General features: G+C 42.1%; 1 protein-coding gene and 1 pseudogene across 3 annotated transcripts in view; one reads left to right on the top strand and one right to left on the bottom strand.

Moving 5' to 3' along the window:
- SEC23B (SEC23 homolog B, COPII component) overlaps positions 1–23,995 on the top strand; it is a 38,679-nt gene extending 14,684 nt beyond the window's left edge. For all 3 annotated transcript variants that reach the window (XM_036092665.2, XM_036092660.2, XM_078056875.1), the window contains exons 10-20: positions 761–884; positions 2,112–2,192; positions 5,879–5,968; positions 8,399–8,505; positions 9,912–10,065; positions 11,980–12,057; positions 14,981–15,142; positions 16,479–16,565; positions 18,801–18,956; positions 19,328–19,393; positions 22,899–23,995. In XM_036092665.2, coding sequence (XP_035948558.1) covers positions 761–884; positions 2,112–2,192; positions 5,879–5,968; positions 8,399–8,505; positions 9,912–10,065; positions 11,980–12,057; positions 14,981–15,142; positions 16,479–16,565; positions 18,801–18,956; positions 19,328–19,393; positions 22,899–22,988 — 1,195 coding nt within the window. In that variant the 3' untranslated portion in view covers positions 22,989–23,995. The remainder of the gene's footprint in view (positions 1–760; positions 885–2,111; positions 2,193–5,878; positions 5,969–8,398; positions 8,506–9,911; positions 10,066–11,979; positions 12,058–14,980; positions 15,143–16,478; positions 16,566–18,800; positions 18,957–19,327; positions 19,394–22,898) is intronic.
- LOC118536053 (proteasome assembly chaperone 2 pseudogene) lies at positions 7,137–8,179 on the bottom strand (annotated as a pseudogene).
- Positions 23,996–24,268: the final 273 nt, after the last annotated feature.

The following is a 24,268-nucleotide window of genomic DNA, read 5'->3' as shown; positions in this document are numbered from 1 at the left end:
TGCTGAAATTTTGAACAGTATTTTCCTCTAACTTCAAAAAGGCATGAATATAGTTATTCATACACTAGAAGAGATAATTCACATACAGCTAAAGATTCAATGTTTTGAGGCAGTGAATTAACCTGAAAAGGATTTCCCGCAGGCTTGGGTATTTCCCCTACCAGAGAAGAGTGAGGAGAGCTGGACACATTTTCTCAATAGATACAACCCATTAAACCTGTGGGTTTATCAGTGAAGGGTTCTTTTGTTTTCTTTCTTTTTTTTTTTTTTTTTTAAATAATTACGGATTCACAAGAAATTGCAAAAATAGTACAGAGAGGTCTGCCCATACTCTTCCATGTAGCAGCTCCCAGCGGTAGCATCTTACAGAAAAGTAGTGCAGCGTCACGGCCAGGAACTGACATTGGTATGATATGATGAACTATATTACAGACCCTACTTGAATTTCACCAGTTTGTACTGGCACTCATTTTTTTAACATGTAGGTATGCATCGTATGAGACTGTATCATCTATTGGTTTGTGTAACCACCACTGTGGTAAAGATTTAGAACTCTTCTAAGGAGTCCTATCTTTGATGTCTTGAAAATAGTGTCTTTTGTTTAAGTACACATTGAACTTGCTGTTTCCCATTTAAGTTAGTAGCATCTTCATGGGCGTGGTTTTTTTTTCCTTCTTTAAATTACTGTTTGTGAACACTGGGGAAGCATCCAAATGGCTTTCGGTCATCTTAAATGTTCACTTGCTTCTTTCTTTCCTAGAGGCCACATGGTGATGGGAGACTCTTTCAACACTTCTCTCTTCAAGCAGACGTTCCAAAGAATTTTTAGTAAAGATTTCAATGGAGATTTCCGCATGGCATTTGGTGCTACTTTGGAAGTGAAGGTACGATAGCTTTCTGATACTTTAATGGAAGATTAGTGCTCTTACTTACTTAGTAGTCAGACTTAGTAGTCAGACTCACCTTGCTGGACACGGGCATCTAAAGGTAAATTAAAAGGTTCCCAGCAAAATAGTTGAAGAATGTATGTTGATTCTGTCCCTTTGCTTCTTGAAAATGACCTGTATATTAATTAACGTTCTAAACAAAGTGCTGTCTGATTCCCCTGCAGGCTCTTCTCTGTCCTGCTCTAGGACATCGGGCCTAAGAATTGGTGGTGGGCTGAGCAAAGAGGCAGCTGCATGGTGTCGAGTGGCCCTGCCACTGTTAGTATGGGCCACCATATTCATAGAACCGTGTTTATATTTAGCACCTGCCTGCAGACTAGCCAGAGTACCTGAAAATTAGTGCAGCACTGTGAGTTTGGGTCTTGTTTTTTCTTGTAGGGACTGAAAGCCCTGCACACTTGATTCTGAGTCATTGAGAAAACATTAGAAGGAGCTGTTACATAATGGGATTAGGATTATTACTTTGAGAATTGGAGATAATCATTAAGTCATTTAGATTAAACTTTAAACAATCTTCTCAAATGTTTGAGGTTTTTTTTTTTTTTTAAGTTGAAGAGGAATAGACTTTAATGAATTGAGATTTTAAAATCTAAGTATATTGGCTTTGTTATGTTGGAGTTCATGAATTAAGTATTTTTAAAACAACATAACAGTATATTCACTGATGAGAAATTATAAATAATTACAACTAAGTACATGGGATTGGAAAAAAATGTAGTATAGTTGGTAGAATTGTTATCTTCTATGTGTATAATTATTTCAAAGGTGAGGGGGTGCCTGGCTGGGTCAGTCAGAAAAGCATGAGACTCTTAATCTCGGGGTTGTGAGTTTTGAGCTCCACGTTGGGTGTAGAGATTACTTAAATAAACTTTAAAAAAAAAGTAAGGCATATCCTTTGTTTAAAAAAAATTTTCAAAGGTGAGAGTTGAAAATATTGCATCATTTTTGGAACAAAGTTAATGCAGTTTAAAGGAAGATCTTATTAAAGTTTGCATCAGATCATCATGGGCATGGAAAAGTTGTTAAGAGCATGATCCATGTAGGATTTCTTCTCGGTGGAATGATGCTGCTGCCATATTTTATCTGTAAATTTTAATTGTGTCTTCTGCGAGAGGTGGTTTTCAGTGAATTTTAACTTTATATTCTTGTGTATTTCCATTTTAGACCTCTCGGGAACTGAAAGTTGCAGGAGCCATCGGTCCTTGTGTGTCTCTGAATGTGAAAGGACCATGTGTGTCAGAAAACGTAAGGAAAACTCCATCATCCTCACCTCCTGTGCCCCAGGATTTAACCCATTATAACCCATTAGAAATGTCAGAGCAGGGTGATCTTATCTTACATCACGTCATCTGTTGGGATGTGTCTATGGTGAGGGGAGAAGGGCCAGCTCTTACTGACGACCACAACTCTGAGAGGTGGTGTCATATCTGTCTGTCCATCAGTCTATCTAAAGGGTCAGGGAGAGGCTCAGAGGGGTCTAATATCATGTTCTCTGGGTCAGAGCTGATAGGGAGGAGCTAGAGCCCAGGTTCCCCTGATCCACTGTCCTTGTCTGGGTTTCTGTGCCAGTGAGCCACAACATAGTCTATTTAGCAAGGCAAGCATTCAGCAAGAGCCTTCAAGAGTAAACCTCTGTGCTTGTTGCCCTTAGAGATGATACCTTTGTCTCACTTCTCAGAGACCATTTTGAGTTGGTTGGGCTCAAATGACACTGTTGTACATGTAGATAGCTATGTTCTTTGGGTAACAGATGTTGAGAATATGTGAAGAAGTTAAGTTACACTAAGTGGTGAGGTGGCTTTGCTGGTGGCTCACTTCCTCTGCTTATACTTTAGCTGCTAGGAGACAAGCCAGCGGGTCCAGTGAGTCCTGTCCAGGGGGGTTCTGGGCGGGGGTTGTCCCAATCCCGTCCTTCCCTCGTTGTCCTCTTCAACGAGACAGTGGTCTGTAGAGCCAGATGTGGATACAAGGGCACAGATCTACCCCTGCCAATTTTGTGTCCCTTACAAGGTATTGACTCACTGTGGGATTCAACGTCTTTATCTGGGAAGTGGGGATAGTAATAGTACCTCACTTGACAGCACTGTTGGGAGGGTAAAGGAGTAAGTTCAGGTAAAATGCTCAGAAGAGCCCCAAAAGAGCCCCTGGCACAATGGAGGCTTACGCCAGATTTCATCTTTCATGTTCTCACTTTGTCTTCATCAGCAGTGAGCATTCACTTAGTGACTACTTTGGTTAACCTTTTGTTGAAGTTGCCAGAGGCAAAGTGATTTGAGAGAATATTCCTGTAATCCCTTGGGCAAGGCAGGTGGCTGCCCCAAAGCCCATCTGAGGAGTTACCCATTACCCTAGTGTACTAAGGGACTTGTACCCCTAATTCCTGGTGGGGCTTCAGAAGGCTGCTCTGTTCCAAAATATGTTCCATACATTTAAATTCTGCCTAAGAAGGTAATTTTATGAATCAGTACAAGCCAATTAGCTGTTTTAAGATTAGGTAGGGATCAGCCATGAGATTTTGGGAGGGGGCCTGGAGGATGCAAAGAGGGGGGAAATACAATTCAGCATCCAGAGAAGTTTAAAGAAGAGCGTAAGGAGTTCTGTATATGCACCATTTAGAGTCCACACTTACTAACATTTAGTCATACTGGATGTCCTCTTTCTTTGCAGTATTTGCTTTGTCTATCTGGTCATTATCTGTCTGCCATGTTCACTTTGTTGTACTTCACAGAACCTTGGAACAACAAGCTGCAGACGTCACGACACTTAGTCTTTCAGTGTGCATCTTCTAAAATTAAGGATGTTCTACTGTGACATTTTATCAAACCTAAGAAAACAGTAGTTTGCTCATATCATCAGTGTCTAGTCATATTCTTTCCCTAATTTCTCCCCAAATATCCTTTGTAGCTATTTTTCCCATCCTCTAACTAGTATTGCATCTAGCATTATATATCCTTAGTCTTTTAAAATCTGGAATGGTCTTCCTGTTCTGCAGGGTTTTTTGCTTTTTTGTTTGATGACAGTGATTTGTGCCAGGCGTCTGTGTCTTCTGCAATAGAGTATCACACATTCTCAGTGTATCTGATCATTTCCTAGTGGTGGTGGTGAGCTGGTTTCTATCCTCCCTGTGTTTTCTGTAAAGTGAAAGTTAGATTAGCAATTAGATTCAGGTTAGACCTTTTTTTTTTTTAATTTTTTTAATTTTTTTTTATTTTTTAATTTTTTTATTGTTATGTTAATCCCCATACATTACATCATTAGTTTTAGATATAGTGTTCCATGATTCATTGTTTGTGCATAACACCCAGTGCTCCATGCAGAACGTGCCCTCCTCAATACCCATCACCAGGCTAACCCATCCTCCCACCCCCCTCCCCTCTAGAACCCTCAGTTTGTTTTTCAGAGTCCATCATCTCTCATGGTTCTTCTCCCCCTCCGATTTCCCCCCCTTCATTCTTCCCCTCCTGCTACATTCTTCTTCTTCTTTTTTTCTTTCTTAACATATATTGCATTATTTGTCAGGTTAGACCTTTTTGTCCACCACAGTTCCTGAGTGATCTTACACCTCGTATGTTTCTTCAAGAGGCACTTCTGTCTGATCATGTGTTAGTGATGCTGAGTTAGACTGCATGGAGAAGGTGATGACTGCCCCACGTCTTTCTGTTATAAGGGCACATTTCCTTTTTGCCATTGGCAAGAAATCTGTTGAACGAGATTGCAGCAAAATATGAATATCTTGTTTGCCAATAGCCTTTCACCTAATGGTTTAAGCATCCATTGATTATCCTTATTTGAATCATTGTTTCATTGGAGATTATTAAATGGTGATTTTCTGATTTTATCTTCATAGTTACTCTGGTAAAGGCAGGGTAAATGCTTACGTAAGGAATTTGTGTGTTAGTGAGAAAATGTACTTTTGGGGCTCTGGAGGGTTTGTGGTCTGCTCAGGCGTTGGTGCTTATAGAAGAGGAAGATTTTTCTTTTTCCTCTACCCATCTTGATTTCATTGGCTGGGCCCTGCAAACGAGACTGACAAAAGACAGGGTTTCACAAGAGAAAAAATTAACTCATGCATTGTGCATAAACATGTGCATACTCAGGAGTAACTCAGAGGGGTGGTTAGAACTTGGAATTATGTGGCATCTTAACAAAAGAAGAGTAAATTTGTAGAAAAGTGACAAGACACAGGAAAGGCACTTTGAGCTTCTAGGGGTGGCACATGGTGGAAAAGCAGGTAGATGCGCGAGCTAATGGAAGAGAAGGGTTGGTCTTAGCAGGTTTGTTGTGTAGATTTTTCTTGTACCATCTCTGGGCTGATAAGCACCTAGAGTTGTCTTTGGTGATTGAGAATCATCCTGCCCTTGGTAGGAGGAGGGCAGGGAGTTAGGTTTCTTATGTCTGCTGTTTTTAAATTACCTTCAGCTTAAAATAATCCTTGTCAGAGTGGCATATTTTGTGATGGCATACACCGAGCCCCTTGACTGGAAACTTGAAGAAGTTTCATATATTAAAAATTGAGTTGGTGGGGAACCTGGGAGGCTCGGTTGGTTGAGCTACTGACTCTTGATTTCGGCTCAGGTCATGATCTCAGGGTCATGGGATCAAGCCCTGAGTCAGGCTCCGTGCTTGGTGGGGACTCTGCTTGAGATTCTCTCTCTCCCTCTGCCCCTCCCCTGACTCACTCTCACACGCGCTCTCTCTCAAATAAATAAATAAATCTAAAAAGAAAAAAGCTTACTTTTAGAGTCCTGTAATACATCTTAAATTTTATTCTGGCTTGTAATTGTACTTTTTTAAATTAAATTTAAATGTTCATTTGGAATGAGATCTTCTAAGTAGCCTACCATTCTCAGAGTCAGTACTTTTCATCAGTGGTTAACCACAGGAATAGCTTCTTTGTTTTTTTTTGTTTTAATTCCTCTTCTCACCCCTAGGAACTTGGTGTTGGTGGCACGAGTCAGTGGAAAATCTGTGGCCTGGATCCCACATCTACGCTTGGCATCTACTTTGAAGTAGTCAATCAGGTGAGTTGGATTTCTTCATGAGTCTTCATGTCTCAGTGTTGTGTTTTCTGATTTATTACAGACCGGTGGCCTCTGGCTTCTTTCTGTGCATACTGATGCTACTTTGGCCTTGTGTTTGCCTGATACCAGTCCAGCATGATCTTTTTTCTCCTTTTAGGGTTTGGTCAGAGTCAGACAGCGTATTGCTTTCACAGCTTAAATTGTTGGACTGATAAGCTCATCAGAAGGGGAATGGCTTTTACCAGCCATCGTAATGTTTGTGAATTTTTGAGTGTGTCAGTTTTTTCCCCAGTATTCTATTTTAAAAAATTCTTTTTTTTTTTTTAAAGATTTTATTTATTTGACAGAGAGAGACATAGCGAGAGAGGGAACACAAGCAGGGGGAGTGGGAGAGGGAGAAGCAGTCTTCCCGCCGAGCAGGGAGCCTGATGTGGGGCTCGATCCCAGGACCCTGGGATCATGACCTGAGCCAAAGGCAGATGCTTAACGACTGAGCCACCCAGGCGCCCCTTAAAAAATTCTAATTTACAGAAAAGTGAAAAGAATTTTACAGTGAATGGTTGTACATCTTCCACTCAGATTCTGTAGTTAACATTTTACTGTATTTACTTTGCTTTGCCACATATCTATTTATCCATCAATTAATCTTTTTGCTGCCTTTTTTTTTTTGAAAGAGAGGGGGTGTGAGGGAGGGGCAGAGGGAAAGGGAGAGAGAGAATCCCAAGCAGGCTCCATGCCCAGCGCAGAGCCCCACATGGGGCTCGATCTCATGACCCTGAGATCATGACCTGAGCTGAAATCAGGAGTCAGATGCTTAACCGATTGAGCCACCCAGGTGCCCCTTATTTTTGATGCATTTTATTTTATTTTTTTATTTTTATTTTTTTTAAGATTTTATTTATTTGACAGAGAGAGACACAGCAAGAGAGAGAACACAAGCAGGGGAGTGGGAGAGGGAGAAGCAGGCCTCCCGCTGAGCAGGCAGCCTGATGCGGGGCTTGATCCCAGGACCCTGGGATCATGACCAGAGCCGAAGGCAGACGCTTAACGACTGAGCCACCCAGGCGCCCCATGTTTGATGCATTTTAAAACAAATTACACTCATCAGTGTCTTTCAGCTTTAAACACTTTAGCATGCATATCATTTACTTGAATTTAGTATTAATCTGAATATGGTTCCTTTTTTTTTTTTTTTTTTTACTTAGGAAATATTTTATTGTACAAAATTTACATTTGTTGAATACAGTGAAAAGCATGGCAAAAGAACTTTTTGTTAATCCATTTTCTTTGAGATTTTTTTGTGAAAAGTAAAGATTTATTTTCTAATACATTCGCAGATAATATAACTTTTTATATAGTTGTTTAACAGTTGTGTTGGTAATAAGTGTCTTGGGACATAAGGTATAAAACTGAAAAAAGATCAAAAAAGCGCAGGGGGAAGACCACTACCAAAGAGCGATCTCCACGAACTTGGCATTTTCCACTTCAAGGCAGATGCTGTGGGGTCATCACACTGTAAACATGGTTTGATTATCTGAAGCCATTCGTTAAGATACTCAACAAGACCTAATGCATCTGGGATATTGTCTCCTTCTGAAACAAATTTCAGCAGAACCACCATTGGGATTTCTTTAGAACAGCCTTCATCATAGAGTGTTTTTGTGATACCTCCTCCAGGAATACGAATACAAAACTCAGAATCATCTATTTCAGGAATGCATGGGCTTTTTTCCATTTCTTCCCAGTTAAGGCTCATTATTTTAGTTTGAACACTTTTTTGCACAAAAGGTGTGAGTAGGTATCTGAAAGGAGTACTGCGAAGCTGTAGATCATTACGGTGATATGAATGACTGCTTGAAAGAACAATAACTTTAGCACAGTTAGTACTTTTCACCCAGGAAAGCAGTTTTTCACAGAATGGCTTTGATTTATACTTAATAAAAATGGATCTTAACCGAAGAGCCACTAGCTTCTTTGAAGGCAATGAATATATTTCAGCATTTATACTGAGTTCTGTTGAATTTTCTTCTGCAGTTGCATATGGATTGTTTCCAACCATCGGCACAAGACAATCATAGAAGTAACCAATCTTACACATATTTAGTGTAGAAATAATCAAATCCATTGCAAGCTGGCCAATATTTCCAACAGATACTGCTGGCATTAGGAAAGTGTAGCCCGTGAGGTCGGGGACCGACTCTCCACAGGGAACGAACAGAAGTGGGAGAACGGGGTCTCCTTTTTTTTTTTTGAGGTGAAAGTTATGTACAGTGAAATGCCCAGATTTTAAGTGTACCATTTAGAATGCGTCAAGAACCGCGCTGTCACCACTGTGTCAGTCGTTTTAGGAAGAGCACAATGGGCTCTGTGACCGTTTGTGTTTGAGTCGTGCCTGTAACAGTAACCAGGTGTGTGGCCTGTTGCCTGCAGCACAGTGCCCCGGTCCCCCAAGGAGGCAGAGGTGCCGTCCAGTTTGTCACGCAGTATCAACACTCCAGCACCCAGAGACGCATCCGCGTGACCACCATTGCCAGAAAGTAAGCAGTCCCGGTTTCCTTCCTGTTGAGCCCCGGATGTTTTTCCTTTGAAGAGATAATTTAGCACCTGTTAGTTTATCTTTGTAATTCCATTGAATGGTTCTCACCAATCCTGACTGGCTCATTTGATCAGAGAAGGAGGAGGAGGAAGAGGCTTTGCTGGCCAACCTAGTGAGGCCTGCAGGCACTTGCCTGGAAGAATCCTCTTTTTGTAAAATATTAATTTTCGTTATTATCAGATAAGTAACCCATAAATACATCCTCCTTGTAAAAGATTCAAACAGCTCATAAATGTAGAAAGAATCGGTGTCTTTACCCACTCTCCCCAGAGGTGAAATGCTCTTACTGCACGGGTAGCTTCACGGGCCCATTTCCATGGAGCTCTGTACCATAGTGTGTATAATGTGCATGTGTGGCTTCTTGTGTGGCATGTTTGTAAGCTTTTCTCCGTACGTGTCAGGGACATCTTCCACGTCAGTACGTACCAGCTGCTCCTCCCCTGTAGTGGCCGCACCGCGTTGCATGGTTTGGATGGGACGTGTCCCTCCTCTCTTAAAGGAATTTCACATCCTACCTTCCTTCCAGCAGTGCTGCATTCATGTGTTCAGGTCTTTATGTGCATTGAGTATTTCTTTCCTGCCGCTTCATAGAAGTAGAATTTTGTATCCCACGAGACTACTCTTCTAAGAAGTGAATTTGTATTCTCCCCAATAGTGTAAGGAGAGTGTCCGTTTTCTCATTAATAATATTATCGATCTTTAACATGCCAATATAGAGCAGTTTGCCACTTTTAATGTATTTTTCTGTTTATTAATGGGTTGAACACTTTTCATGTTTATTGGACATGTATATTTCTTCTGTGATAGCCTTTGCCCATTTTGTAAAACCTCTTTCTTTTTCTTGTTCATTGATTTGCAGGGACTTTTTATGTATTCTGGATGTGATTATTGTTGTTCATATCTGTTCCTGGTCTGTCTGTCGTCTTTCAGTTTTGTCCATAGTGTCTTTATCTGTCTAAAAAATTTTTGTATATGTGCTCGTTCTTTCTACCATGGATATGATGTGGAAAGTCATTTTGTGAATTTGTAAACATACAGATTTTTGCAAGATTGACCTAGAGGAAGGAACTGAAGACTTGGGTACCTTTTGGGTATCTACTCTTGTGCTATCTTGTAGAACATTGGGAAGTTCTCTGTAATTTTTCCTTTGTTCTTAAAGCCTTCAGAGATCACATGAGGGTAAATGAAAATGTATGTAAAACTCCTGTGATTCCTTATTGACAATTGCAGTTTGAATCTATGTTGCCTTAGATGAAGGAGCAGGACTTAGGTTTCTTTATCTTAACGGAAAGCTGGTTTTCTGGTCTCTCCCGAATGTAAGCGTGGCACTGATTCTGGAATTGTCAGTTGGGCAGATGCGCAGAGCCAGCTCAGGCACATAGAAGCAGCATTTGACCAGGAGGCCGCAGCAGTCTTGATGGCTCGGCTGGGAGTGTTCCGCGCAGAGTCAGAGGAGGGGCCCGATGTGCTCCGGTGGCTGGACCGACAGCTCATCCGACTGGTGAGTTGGCAACTGTGGCACCAGCTTCAGGCATAATCTCTGCTGTGTATTTGAGAAGGGAACTCTGGCACATGCACCTGTCACTTCATACAGTCAGCCAACAAGCACTTTGTGTTGCTTACTTTATGCCTAACATTGGACGTCCTGGGAGTGACATAAGACAAGTGTTACACATGCATTTTCCCCCCGCGAGGGCTTACATTAGCATTAGAAAGAAACAACATGCACAGGACATTTAGAGAAGGATGCAAATCTGTGTACAGTAAGGGTTGATTTAGATGAGTCCCTGTGGGTCTGTGGTTCTATATTTTCCTTCCAGGTTTAAGAGATTTTTTTTTTAGCAATAGGGGTCCATTGCCCAGTGAGTGTAGAGACGTGTGTGATTCTGGGTCTAATCAGGAGAGAGAAACCACATAGTCATTTAAACAGGGAAAGCATGAACAAGCTTGTGGGACGTGGCTGTGCATTTCAGCTTATGCTGAAGAGACCATGGGAGCACAGATTGGTGGGAAGTAATGAAGGTGTGGCTTAATTGTAGAAAGCTTCATTTTATTTATGAATTTATTTTAATTTTTATTATTGAAGTATGGTTAACACACAATGTAATTTTAGCTTCAGGTGCACTATAGTGATTCAACAATTCTATTGGAATGCCTTGATTTTAAAGTTAAGTCACTGCTTAGGTGTGATTCTTACTCAGGGGCGTGCCATCAGCATGATGCTTATGTTTACATTTACCATTACCAAATGAGATAGACTGGAGGGTGAAAGGCTACTGATAGGGAGAACAGTGGAGGATTCTGGAGGCTCGAGAGCTGAGACCAGGGTGGTGGTAGGACCGTCGAAGGGGAGGGAAAGTTTGGAATCAGGATGTATGCTGAAAGAAGAGTTGATAAAGCTTGTTCAAACTAGGTGGAATCAAAAACCAAAAAATTAACATTAACTTAAGTTTTGAGTGTGGGTGACTGCAAGGATGATGGAGAGGTAAAAGAGCTGGAAGATGGGAAAGGGTGGAGAGAGGCATAATTTTTTTTTAATGTGATAAATAGTTCAACTTACTTTACTCATGAACTTGTGAAAGTACGTCCGAGGGAAGCTATCCTGTAGTTAGTTGGAAGTCCCTACAGGAGCTCAGGTTAGAGGCAGCACTGGACAGGGGCAGGGTGGGGGGGTGGATATGGTTGACATCAGTCTGGCTTTCCTGTTACTTGTAGCCGAAGCAGTGAGGATGGGATCAGGGGGCCAAGACCTAGCCTCTGAGGAACCCACTGTTGGGACGTAGGGAGATGAAGGGCATCTCAAGACAGAGAAGGATCCTTTGGAGAGGAGAAATAGGAAGGTGCTATGTTAGCGGCTGGAGGAGAATTTCACAGACTTTGGGGGAGCCACTTGACCTGGGGAGTCCAGGAAGGTGAGAGCCATACCAGGTCATTGGACTTGGTAAGAGAGGGTAACTGTCAGAGATGGGCTTTCTTTCAGTGGCGGAGGGTCCAGTTGTCTAGTGGCCAGAGGAGATGTGTGAAACAAAGAGGAAATAAAAGCGGAAGAGAAAATGTTGTTCAGAAACTTGTCTTTGAAAAAAGGAAGAAAATTGAGCTGTAGTGTTGCAGACTTAGGAGCTTTTCCTACGGAAGAGGCACCTAAGACAGCTCCTCGAGCCACTGACTGGTCAGAGCAGTCCGCCGGCAGCATCTCCTGGGAGCTGGGTAGAAATGCAGGATCTCTCCAGATCTGCGGAATCAGAATCTGTGTTTAGCAGCGCCCTGGGTGATGGGTCTGTCTGGCTATGCTGGAGAAGCGTTGGTCTGGGACCCTCAATCAGTCAGAGTTGAGACTGGAATGTAGCTCTCCTACTGCAAGGCGTTTTCCAGGTGACACTGACTTGACTTTTCTTTTTTGCTTTTCTTTCAACAGTGTCAGAAGTTTGGACAGTATAACAAAGAAGACCCCACGTCTTTTAGGTTATCAGATTCCTTCTCTCTGTATCCTCAGGTAAGTAATATGTATTTTTTTTAGTATATGTGCTACTGAAGTGAGCACTGTATTTTTTAAATAACTAAAGAAAAATAAATTGTTATAGAAATAAAACTCTCCGCTCTCAGGCTAAAGTGAAGACTTGGTGGGTTTTGAGGCTCCATCTATAGGTGATGAAGGTTGTTCAGTTCAGGACAGATACTGTGTCTGTGTGCGAGACAGTGCCTCAGCCCTACAGAAGACAAATGACACGCAGGGAGGAGAAGAGAGCGGCTCCCCAGCAACCCCAGCAAAACAGGGTTGTTGCTGAAGACCACAGCAGAATCTCTTCATTTGTAGAGGTTCTGGGTAGGCAGCTACCTCAGCAGCCACTCAAGAAAATGAAGCACCCGTGAAGGTGAATATAACAAAATGAGGCCACAGATCATGACAGATATTTAATGATATGTATGTAGTGACGGTGCTGATCGTACCTGGGAATCAGCAGTAAGCAGCTCCTGTAAATGATCACATCGTGCGTGAACCAGGCATTCGGGAGCCGTTGGACAGTGAAAGGGGGGAGAGGAGTGGACACGGCATGAAACCGCTGTCAGGAATCTGTGTATTTACCTCTCATGACGTCCTTCCTCATCTGTAAATGAGGAAGCTAGAGCCGGGCTCGGTGGGTGGTTGTGAGGATGGCAAGCCGAGGCGGAGAGTGTTGCCCGCAGGCCCAGGCGCCCGTCAGGCACTTGGTGTGGGTCAGCTCCACAGCGGGGCCCACGACTCTCAGGTGGCCCCTTCACGGGCGCAGCTTTCCCGGAACCGGAAGCAGAGCCAACTCTTTTCCCTTCCCTCGGAGATGCCTTAATGAGGAATAAGTAGAGAGCAGCACACTTTCATTTTTAAATAAATTTGTGAGCACTCACATATCCTAGTAGGAACTATTCTTTTGATTACTCAATTTGGAAAGTGGACACAGATTTCAGTCATGAACTTGTATAGCTTGAACTCTCAGGATTGAAAGGGGGCCTTAGAGGTCCCTTCACCTGACCCCTGGCCCAGGGCAGGGCTCTGTGGTCCCTGACGCCCGCGCCTGTGGCCTGTGCTGGGGCAGTGGAGGCTGTCCGGTGTTGTGGAGGGCACCCCAGGCCTGCCAGAGTCCGAGCGCAGCTCCGGAGCTGGCTCTGCCCCTGCTGACCCTGGAGGAGGCTCTGAAGCCCCATGGATGTTGGTGTGCTCTTTACAAGGAAGGAGTGGGTCTGGAGAAGTGGTTTGCAGTCTCTTTGAGGTTGTGGAGCCCTTTCTTGGAGAGGACCCCCTCAGAAGCCAGCACATAAGCAGACAGACTTGCAGCTGCTCTGGTTGTGCCCACCCTTACCACCGCTGCTGCCAGGGCACCTTCCACCGCCCCCCATCTTGGGCCCAGCGGACCCGCTAAGACCGAAGAGCACAGTTGGAAAACCACCGAATGGGGTGGTTTGTAAGATTCCTTTCGTCGAGGCATCTAGGTTAGAGGTCAAGCGCCCAGTCTCTGGAGCCAGATGCCTAGAATAAAGCGGTTCTGCCCCTCAGTGTGAGTGGCCTTGGGCAAGTTGCCTACCCCGCAGTTTGCTCACCCATAAACTACAGGTGGTAAGAGAACCTGCTTCGTGGGTATATTAGAAGAATTAAATCATTCTTTCAAGTCCTTTGCGCCTTGCACACAGGATGTATTGATTATCAGCCATGATTATTATGTAGGAACCAATGGTTCAACATTTGGAGTCTCAGGAAGCTTTATACTTCTCAAGGCAGCTCATTTTCATGTTCTGGCGCCTCTTTATCCCAACGTGGGGCTTGAACTCATGACCTTGAGATCAAGACCTAAGCTGAGATCAAGAGTTGGACCCTTGGGGCGCCTGGGTGGCTCAGTCAGTTAAGCATCTGCCTTCAGCTCAGGTCATGGTCCCAGGGTCCTGGGATCGAGCCCCGCACAGGCTCCCTGCTCAGTGGGGAGCCTGCCTCTCCCTCTCCCTCTGCTGCTGCCCCTGCCTTTGCATGCGTGCTCTCTCTCTGTCAAATAAATAAAATCTTTAAAAAAAAAAAAAAGAAACGAGTTGGACTCTTAACCAACTGAGCAACCCAGGTGCCTCGTTTTATTTTATTTTTATTTCTATTTTTATTTATTATTAAGTATTGGCTCCTCTTTAGAGAGAGCTAAAAGTCTGCCATGCCTCTTCTGATCTCAGGGTAAAGAACATACCTCTCCAGGCTCCTCTCTTATCCCTGTCTTCCCTCCACCCCTGATGCCAGTGCACCAGCCTGAGTGCCTCTCTTCTGTAACTGCAGCTGGAGTCCCCTCCCTCTGGCCTCTTCATGAACATCTTTCAGACCCCAGTGGCTTGGGAAGCTTGCTGCTGCCCCTCCATCCCCACCCCATCCTACTAGTACTTTCTGGTATCGTGCTCACAGCTTTTTATTGTGGCTGCCCAGAGTGGGCCTTTTCCTCACGGCACTGTGGCCTCTCTAGAGCAGACATTCTGTCTGCAGCCTGGCCCAGTGACTCCAGAAATAAATGCTTCTTTGCCTTTCCCCTTACCTGTGGAAGCTTTGACACACCCACAGGGCCCCTCCCCCTTTCTTAAAAATAATGTTTATAATTGTGGTGAAAAACATCTTTTTAACCATTTTTCAGTGTGCAGTTCAGTAGTTTTCAGTATATTCACATTGTTATGCAGCAGATCTCCAGAACTTTTTTATCCTGCAAAACTGAAACTGTACTTATTAAACAGCAGCTTCCCGTTTCCCCCTTCCTCCAGGCCTTGGTACTACCATTGTACTTTCTGCTTACAGGAACTCATAGGCCTTTGTCTGAAAGTCTAGCTTCTCTTTCAGAGACCTAAGGCAAGCTCGCTGTCTGGGTGTCTAAGAAAGTTACAGCTGTATGCATTTGTCTCTTTTTTTTTCTTTGTAAATGCAGTTCATGTTCCATCTTAGAAGATCTCCATTTCTCCAAGTGTTTAACAACAGTCCTGACGAGTCGTCATATTACAGACACCATTTTGCCCGACAGGATCTAACCCAGTCCCTCATCATGATCCAGCCCATTCTGTACTCCTATTCATTCCACGGGCCGCCAGAGGTGAGGTTTACGTGAATGCTTTTGTCAGAATTGGAATCACGTAATACAGGTTGTTTTTTTTTTCTAGCAAGTTTACTTTTAGAGCAAAGCTGTAAAAAAAAGAAAACTTTGAGTCTTTATAGTAGTTTAACATTAATTCTGAGTATTAAAAAATACACATAGGAGAAAGTCACAGGACGTATAAAGAAAGCTATTATCTGTGGAAGGCAGGATTATATATTAAAAAAACTTATAAAAATATGTAGATACTTTTTTTTTTCCAGTTACTTTGGCCCAGTAATTCCATGTCTTGTGCCTGAAGGAAATCCTCTTACATATAGGAAAAGCTTTGTTCAAAGAAATAGGAAAATGAACTATTATAATAGAAGATTAGAAAACAATCCAAGTGTTTAATAGTAGGAAAATAAGTAATCTGAGAAATATTTACAAAGTTTATGTAATGTGATAAAATACTAAATGTTATATGAAGGGGTACCTGGCTGGCTCAGTTGGTAGAGCAGGCGACCCTTTATCCTAGGGTCATGAGTTCGAGCCCCACATTGGGCTTAGAGATTACTTAAAAATAAAAATTAAAAAAAAAGAAGAAGAAAAAAGATACAAGCATCGAATTTAATTATTCTAGAAAGGGGGCAGTACCTGGCTAGCTCAGTCAGGCGAGCATGGGACTCTTAATCTCTGAGTTGTGAGTTCAAGCCCCTCACTGGGTATAGATATTACTAAAAAAAATAAAATTACATGAAAAAAATCAAAATAGAAACTTTCCTAAATTGTGTATTTTTTAGCATACAAGAATTAAAAACTAAGTGAAAATAAATGATGAATATTTGTTGGACTTGGGGACAAATTTTCAAATTTTCCTTAATGAGTACATTACTTTTATTATTGAAATAGAAATTATTATAAATGGATTTTGTAATAAACTTTTAAAACTCCTATTACGAGCTTTTCTTTTTCATACAGGCATCGCTGTTTTCAGTCAACTACAGCAATAGATTTGAGAGGATGTGTCTCCAATAGATAAAATACATTTCTAACACAAAACTGAGAATGTTTAGAATTATCTCTGGTTCCTGGAGCAAAAGATGTCCTTAATCTCTCTTCCCAGTTGATGAGGGATTATTTGGAGCCTCTTTCTAATACAGAGTTGATACTTAGAACTTCTGGGTCAGGGAGCAGAAAGCAGGAGTTTCCTTAAAGATGGAGAGAGCCGTTGTGCCAGGTGCCATTCGTACGCAGCCTCCTAGCTGTTGTGTAGACCACCCAGGTGGGGGGTGGAGCAGTCGCCATCGGGGGCACAGGGGGAAGACCAACGCCATCTCTCTCTCTTCTTCTTCAGCCAGTACTCTTGGACAGCAGCAGCATTCTAGCTGACAGAATTTTGCTGATGGATACTTTCTTCCAAATTGTCATTTATCTTGGTGAGGTAAGAAAATACTAATTTCTTTCCTTACTATTGTTTTGGCTTTCTTTTTCTTAATTTAGGTTTTTGTGACATTTGGAATAATTTGGGCTTGGAAGACCTGCTGTTTATTAGAATGAGTATAGCGGTAAAATCTTTTTTTCAGGTCCCTGGGGTATTTGTATATTTAGTAATTTTAATTATATTTGCTGTAAGTAAATCTCAGGTGGTCCTTTTAAATCACTCTAACTTACTGCTTTTCGAACTGTAAGACAAGGTCACTGTACTTTCCCTCATTCGACCCTTGACATACACTGCTGTCCTTTTGGAGTTACAGTAGAGTTATTAGTAAACAGTAAGTTTGGGGACTCCTGGGTGGCTCAGTCGGTTAAGCATCTGCCTTCGGCTCAGGTCATGATCCCAGGGTCCTGGGATTGAGTCCCGCATCGGGCTCCTTGCTCAGCAGGGAGCCTGCTTCTCCCTCTGCCTGCTCCCCCTGTTTGTGCTCTCTCTCCTTTCTCTCTCTCTCTCTCTGACAAATAAATAAATAAAATCTTTAAAAAAAAACCACCAAAAACAATAAATTTGGGACTAAAATTTTTCTCTGATGAAATAACATGGCACCCTGACCCTTACCCTGGTCTGTGGATCCCTAGGATGACTGTGGATGGCTTTCAGGGGGGAGTCCCTTTCTTCCTCAGAGGGGTTTCCTAAGAAAGGGAATGGCTCCTCTGAAGAAAATCCTTTAACTGAGCATTATGTTCATTGATAAATTCTTTTCCTTCTGTTGTCCATTCTTTACCTTCAATAAATTGCTTTGGTGATTGACTTGACTTCCTAGTCTATCTATATGTTAGATGTGATTTCAAATGTTCTGCAAAGGTATACATTGTATTTCAGAATTCCCTTAATAACTTAGGATGAATTCGTTTTCTGATATTAATATGCGTTTTACAGTTTTTAACTTTTTTCAGCATATTAACACCCACTCTGCTAGGCGCTTGCCCATTGGGTGACCAACTGCTGTTCCCACTGGTTCCTATAGGAGCAATAATCATGATGTAGGTTTCTATGCCTTCAGCTCAGCCCTTAAAGACTTTCTGACCACAACCCCCATCCTGTTCATTCACACATTTATTGAGTACCATCTGTGTGCATGCAAGTGATGGTTTCTAAAGACAAAGACAGTGACATGGTTCTCACTCTCCAAAAGCCCCATATCTGCTGGTTGTGGGTGTTCCGATGAACTCTTGGACCCAAACGAGCTTATGGGCATTTCCTCTATGCCACCAGTCAGTCAGAAATTAAGACCTGAAAAATGTTACTGGAAACTCTGAAAAAGGGAGAGCAGGCTGCAGAAGGAAGCACCTAAAGAGAATCTTCTTCTGGTATCAGACTAACAGTTCTGTTTTTAAAACCCATCGATCACTTGTTACATCCTCTTACTCCATTTCCCCCTCCACTGTTTTCTTTTTTAGTGTCCCCTAAATAACACGTGAAAGCACGTCAGGTTATTTATAAAGTTATATTAATCAGTCAGCGAATATTTCTTGACTTCCTGTGTGCACAAGGCATTTTCTAGAGCTGTTGCCAATAGGGATAAAAGAGGGGGAGACACAGTGTCAGCTGAGGTGGGGAGATTGGCTTTACCTTCTATGCTGTAGTATATTGCCTTCTACTTGCCTAATGAACACCCATGCATTGATTCTTGCAGCTTTTCTCTCCCCCACCAAGAGTATCCTAACTCAGAGCCCAGGGGAGTTGGGGATGAGTCTGGGTGACACTAGGCACTGGAGTTAGGCGTAGAGGTGTGCCCCTAGGGAAGAGAAAGAGGGGATGGATTCCATGTAGGAAGCCAACAAATCCCTTTCCCTACCAGCTGGAAGGACATGGGCGGCTGGACCCAGTGATGGCAGTGGAGATGGAAAGGCCAGGTGGCTCCTTGGGACAGCTGTTCCCTGGGTGTTTTTAGCTGGTTGGTATGTACAGGTAGAAAGGGAAGAGGTGTGACTGATGGCTCTGACGTTTCTGGGAGAACTGTGTAGGTGGGGGTGTCCTGGCTGCATCTCTTTGCTTACTCACACTTGTCCTACCCAGCTCCCCTTGCTACCCACTGCAACTTGTCATTCTTGACATGACTTCTTCCCTGGAAACAAGTTCTGGGTGGTAGTGGGAGTGTTAGAATGTCAGGAGTGTCAGAGAAGACTATTGTTTCTGTGTTTCCACAATGGTTTTGGTTGTTGGTTTGTCTTGGTGCAGACCATAGCCCAGTGGCGTAAAGCTGGGTACCAGGACATGCCTGAGTATGAAAACTTCAAGCACCTCCTGCAAGCACCACTGGATGATGCCCAAGAGATTCTGCAAGCGCGCTTCCCCATGCCACGTTACATTAACACGGAGCACGGAGGCAGCCAGGTGAGTGAGCTGTATTCCAGCTCTCGTGTTCTGGTGGTTTCATGATGTAAATGACTATATATCCAAACAGCATGGTTAATATTTTATGTGGTGACATAAATTGACATTCAGGCAAACTTCCAAATATGACTTCTTAAATGAGTGGTAATAATACATTAATGTAGAAAGTAGAGGATTGCCAAAATAAAACACTTCATGCTTTAGGAACCCTAATAAATGGAGAGTCATTGGCTTACACTAATGAAATGGGTGCCTTTGTGGTGTTAAAAAAAAAAAGCTAATTTAACAAAAGGAAATGTGGTAAAAACTTTTTTCCTACTACACCAATATTAATGTCACTTATAATCTTTAAATCTCTTGTGTTTTTAAAGGCTCGATTCCTTTTGTCCAAAGTGAACCCATCTCAGACACACAATAACCTGTACGCCTGGGGACAGGTAAGAAATTGTCAGGTATCTGGGGAGGAGGCTAGGCTCCTTTTTGAAAAACTAGTTACCAAATGGATCTGTTTTGGCTTTAGAGACAGAATAACTCAGGTATTTTGCTGGAGGGGAGAAAAACCTTTCAGTACCATAGCTGAGACGGGAGGGGGTGCCTCGTGTGGATCCCCTTCTGCAGTACACAGCCTAATATGACAGATTCGGACCAGAGGACAGAACTCTGTGGCGTGACCTGCATTTGGCTCTCTTCATAGACACAGCAACACCTCCCCAGACATCCCCTTGCCCCCCAACCCCACTGCTCTCTTTCCCAAGGGTGTGGGGCAAAAACATCTCCTGCTCACCACTGGCTCTGTCTCCTCCTCACTTTTCAGCCTCTGTCTCCTTCTTTATCTAATTATTCCCAACATTTATCTCTCTCAAGTCTTTCCTTTCCCTCTTCTCTTATAACATTTTTGAAAATTAAACTTTCTTTTGAGGTAGTTGTAAATTTACAAGCAGTTGTTAGAAGTAATATGGAGAGATTCTCTGTGCTCTTCACCTGCGTCCCCCAGTGGGAATATCTTGCACAACCATAATGCAGTATCACAGTCAGGATACTGACATAGATAAGGTCCAGATACACGTTTCCATCACCACAGGGATCTCTCATTTGCCCTTGTATAGTCACTCTCACTTCCCTCCAGCCTCCACCTCTTCCTTAACACCTGGCGACTGCTGCCGTGTTCTTCACTTCTATGATTCTGGTGGCAGTCCTTTTCTTTAGGCATCTGAAAAATATTTTGCCACTTCTCTTGGCTTCTGTGGTTTCTGATGAGAAATTCATTGTCATTATTGTTTTTCCCCTGTAGGTAAGATGTCATTTTTCTCTGGCTGCTTTCAAGATTGTTTCTTTGTTTTTGTCTGTGTCCAGTGATTGTTTACCAGCCTTTTCAGCTCCAGGTCTAAATACCATGTGTTTGGTGTGGATTTCTTTGGTTATATCCTATTGAGAATTTGCTTGACTTCTTGATTCTGTGTATTTATCTCTTTTGCCAAAATTGGGTAGTTATCAGCCATTATTCTTTGTTTCTTTTTTTTTTTTTTTTCTTCTTTGAAAACGTGTTTCCACTTTTTTTTTTTTAATTTTTTTATTGTTATGTTAATCCCCCTACATTACATCATTAGTTTTAGGTATAGTGTTCCATGATTCATTGTTTGTGCATAACACCCAGTGCTCCATGCAGAACGTGCCCTCCTCAATACCCATCACCAGGCTAACCCATCCTCCCACCCCCTCCCCTCTAGAACCCTCAGTTTGTTTTTCAGAGTCCATTGTCTCTCATGGTTCTTAGCCATTATTCTTTGAATAGTTTTTCAGCCCATCCTCCTTTTCCTTTCTCTCTAGGACTCCAGTGACATGCCTGTCAAGTCTTTTGTGGTTCCACAGGGCCCTGGTACCCTGTTCATTTTTTCCCACCTGTTTTCTATTTTTCAGTTGGGTAATTTCTATTATTTTATCTTCCAGTTCACTGATTATTGTCTCTGTTCCTTTTCTTTAATGAACTCACACATCGAGCTTTTTATTTGTTTCTGTATTTTTAGTTTTAAAACTTTACTTTGGTTTTTCTTTATGTCTACTTCTTTCCTGAGACCTTCTTTCAGGCTGTTTTCTCATTTGTTTCAAGTATGTTCAAGTAATTGCTCATTGAAGCTGCTTTGAAGTCTTTGTGAGATAATTCTAACACTGTTGTCAATTTGGTGTTAACACCTGCTGACTGTCTGTTTTTCATTCACTTTGAGATCTTGGCTGTTGGTATGACAAGTGATTTTTGATTGAAATGTGAACATTTTCATATTTGTTATGAGACTCTGGATCTATTGAAATTGGCTGTTTTAGCTGGCTTTTAGTCATGCTACTTTGGGAGAGAAGTGGGGGAAGACATTGTTTCATTACTGCCAGATAGCAAACCAGGTTTTCCATTGGCCTCTTGACACGACACCTGGGTGGGGGACAATTCATTGTTATTGTTACTGTTGAGTGGGGATGGGTGTTCCAGCTCCCCACCTAGTCTCCACTAATCCCACCATGGAGATGGCCTTGTTGGTGTTGGATGGTAGTGAAAGTGCTGACTCTCCACTAGGCCGCCTCTGATACCCAATGCAGGGGGCACGGAGGACATCTTACTACTGCCAGGTCTGGGTTGAAGTGCAGGCTCCCCGAATGGTCTCTACTGGTACCATGGCAATTAGGGAGACGTCCCCCTGGCCATTGGGGAGGAAGTTCCCAGTGCCATACTTGGCCTTCTCTGAGAGCATCCTGGTAGGGGTGTTGGGGTCCCTTGTTACTGTCTTGTGAGGGTGGCAGTCTACGGTGCTCACTCAGCCTTTGCTGGTGTGGGTGGGGCCACAGTTTTTTCTGTCATCTTTGACTGGAGTTATTATCTAACATTTGTTGTGTTGCTAGGCTACGCTGGTCCTTTAGCTAGAGAAAGTTGGCTTTCTCTCTGTTTTTGTCTGTGTCCAGTGATTGTTTACCAGCCTTTTCAGCTCCAGGTCTGGAATATATGAGGCAAAAAGGAAACCCAAGGCACTCACCACTGTGTTGTTCCTTGGGACTCAGGGCCCTGGTTTGTCTGCTCTCTTCTCTCCACCTTTCATAGTCTTCTTATTTTTTTTTATATAAAATGCCCAGGGTTTCTAGTTGTGTTTAGTGGAAGGAATAGGGAAAAGCACAGGTACTCCTTCTTCCCAGAAGGCATCTTCTTATAAAATTTTAATTATGCTTATATTTTCCTAATAGTAGTACAGTATCATTTTGGAAAATTTGAATATGTTAAAGAAAAGATTAAGAAAGAAAATTAACATTACTTATAATGCCACTATCTAGAGTTAAGTATTTCCAGCTTCTTTGTAGGTAATATAAAATGTGTATATTATGTATATTTTTACTTATTTTTTACAAATTTGGGATCTTACTAGAAATCAAGGTTTCTATTCAGTTCTTTTCCCTTCACATTACATAAATCGTGAACATTTTCTGATAGTACAGATATCCATCTTTTCAGTGGAGATCCTGATCCACTCATTAGTAAATATGCCACCCTACAAGCTTCTGTTGTAAGCATGGCATGAAGAACATTGGGTTAGGTGCTGGCAGAGTGATGGGGAAGGTGAGACACGGTGTGTGGCCTCCAGGAGCTCATGCTTGATGGGCAGCCAGACTCTGAGCGAGTCATCAGAACTATGGAGAGGATTAAAGTAGAAGGGCATATGCCCGAACTGTCTGTAGTGGCAGGGATGGCCTGACCTCAGTGGTTTGGAGAAGGGTTTTGTGGGGAAATTATGCTTCAGTTGATAGAATAGTTAGCTAGGCAGAGGGTGGCAGTGGCGAGAGTCCTCCTACCTAGCAGAGGGGGTAACACTGTGAATGTTCCAAGGTGGTGGAAGCGTCCTTAATAATTCATGAATTCTAACCAGCTTTTCAGATACCTGCCAATAAATCTTTACCATTAAATTTCAGGAAACAGGAGCACCCATCCTAACTGATGATGTTAGCCTGCAGGTGTTCATGGATCATTTGAAGAAGCTGGCTGTCTCCAGTGCTTGTTAAGCTGGAAGATGTGAGCAGAACATTGAAGAACACATCGGATTGTGTTCACAATTGCTGATAACGGCTTAAAAACATTCCTTTCACTTTACTTGTGGGTTTTAATAAATAATCAAAGGAAGCATTGTATGTAACTCTTTAGATTATAATTTATTTGTATTCCTTATTGTGCCCCATTTCCTGCATCATGAAGTTGTAAGGTCATAAATGTTTTGGTACTTGTAGATGTTTATATGCTTTTTATATCCTAACTTTACAGTTATATAAAATCAGAGGTAATGTATTTTGGCAACTTACTTAGGTGAAAATCATAATGACCAGAAAGGAAATAAATCGGGATAAAGAAAGCACCGGCTAAAATAATGCTAATACAAATTTGATTTCCTGAAGTCTCTGTGTGTGTATGTGTGTGTTTTTAGTGACTCCCCTGAGAGATATTTCCTGAACTTAATCCTCATTTTCTGTCTTAATGTTAACCGAGGGAAAGCTTGAAATATGTGAAACTTTATCATCAAGGCAGAGCTGTCTGGCGTGCACTGTCGCTAACTCACATGTAAACAGCACAGTCCAGGTAGCCATAAAGAGTGGCTGATGGGCATCAGTGGCTGTAACAGAGTGATAATACATTTATCTCGGGCATCAAGTAAAATAAACAGGTACTGTTTTTTAATCAAAGTAATATATGCATGGTTTTAAGAAACAAAACAAAACAGCGTATCCTAAAGAGCTTTATAATAACAGTTCACTCCTTGAGCCTAGAACTACTCTTTAGAGGTGACTGGTTTTAACCTTTCCTTTCAAGTTATTTGTTGATGTATCAGGGTTAGGCAATGTGTCTCTCAATTCCCATTTTCCAGAATGAGGACCTTTCTATACCTTTATTTTTCTATTATCAAGGTTGGTAAAATTTACATTCCAACCTATAACCACAGTTATGTCTTCTGTTTCAAAGTTCATTCTGAAAGTTGAAAAACTAATAAAGATCATTTACATAGTTGTGATAATGTAAACATTGTCCGTGTTTGAGTCAGGTAGTATTACATTTTTCTCCAAGGGTTTGCTGTCTCAGTTCCTACACCACTTGAAGGAAAACATTCCCAGTGACAAAATCAGTCACTTACGTTCTTATATTCTAGCACTCCACAGGTTGGTTTGCTTCTTTTTTGCATCATAACTTCATGTATTTGTTTTTTTTCCTAGAGTTTCTAATTTTTTTTTTGGCAGGGGGAGAAGATTTTGTTTTCTATTTATTCAGAAATTTGAATTTTTTTTTTTTAAGATTT

The sequence above is a fragment of the Halichoerus grypus genome, chromosome 10 (assembly GCF_964656455.1).
Source record: "Halichoerus grypus chromosome 10, mHalGry1.hap1.1, whole genome shotgun sequence".
Lineage (NCBI taxonomy): Eukaryota > Metazoa > Chordata > Mammalia > Carnivora > Phocidae > Halichoerus > Halichoerus grypus.
The sequence above is the reverse complement of the archived record's forward strand: the minus strand, read 5'-3'. Positions and strand labels throughout refer to the sequence as shown.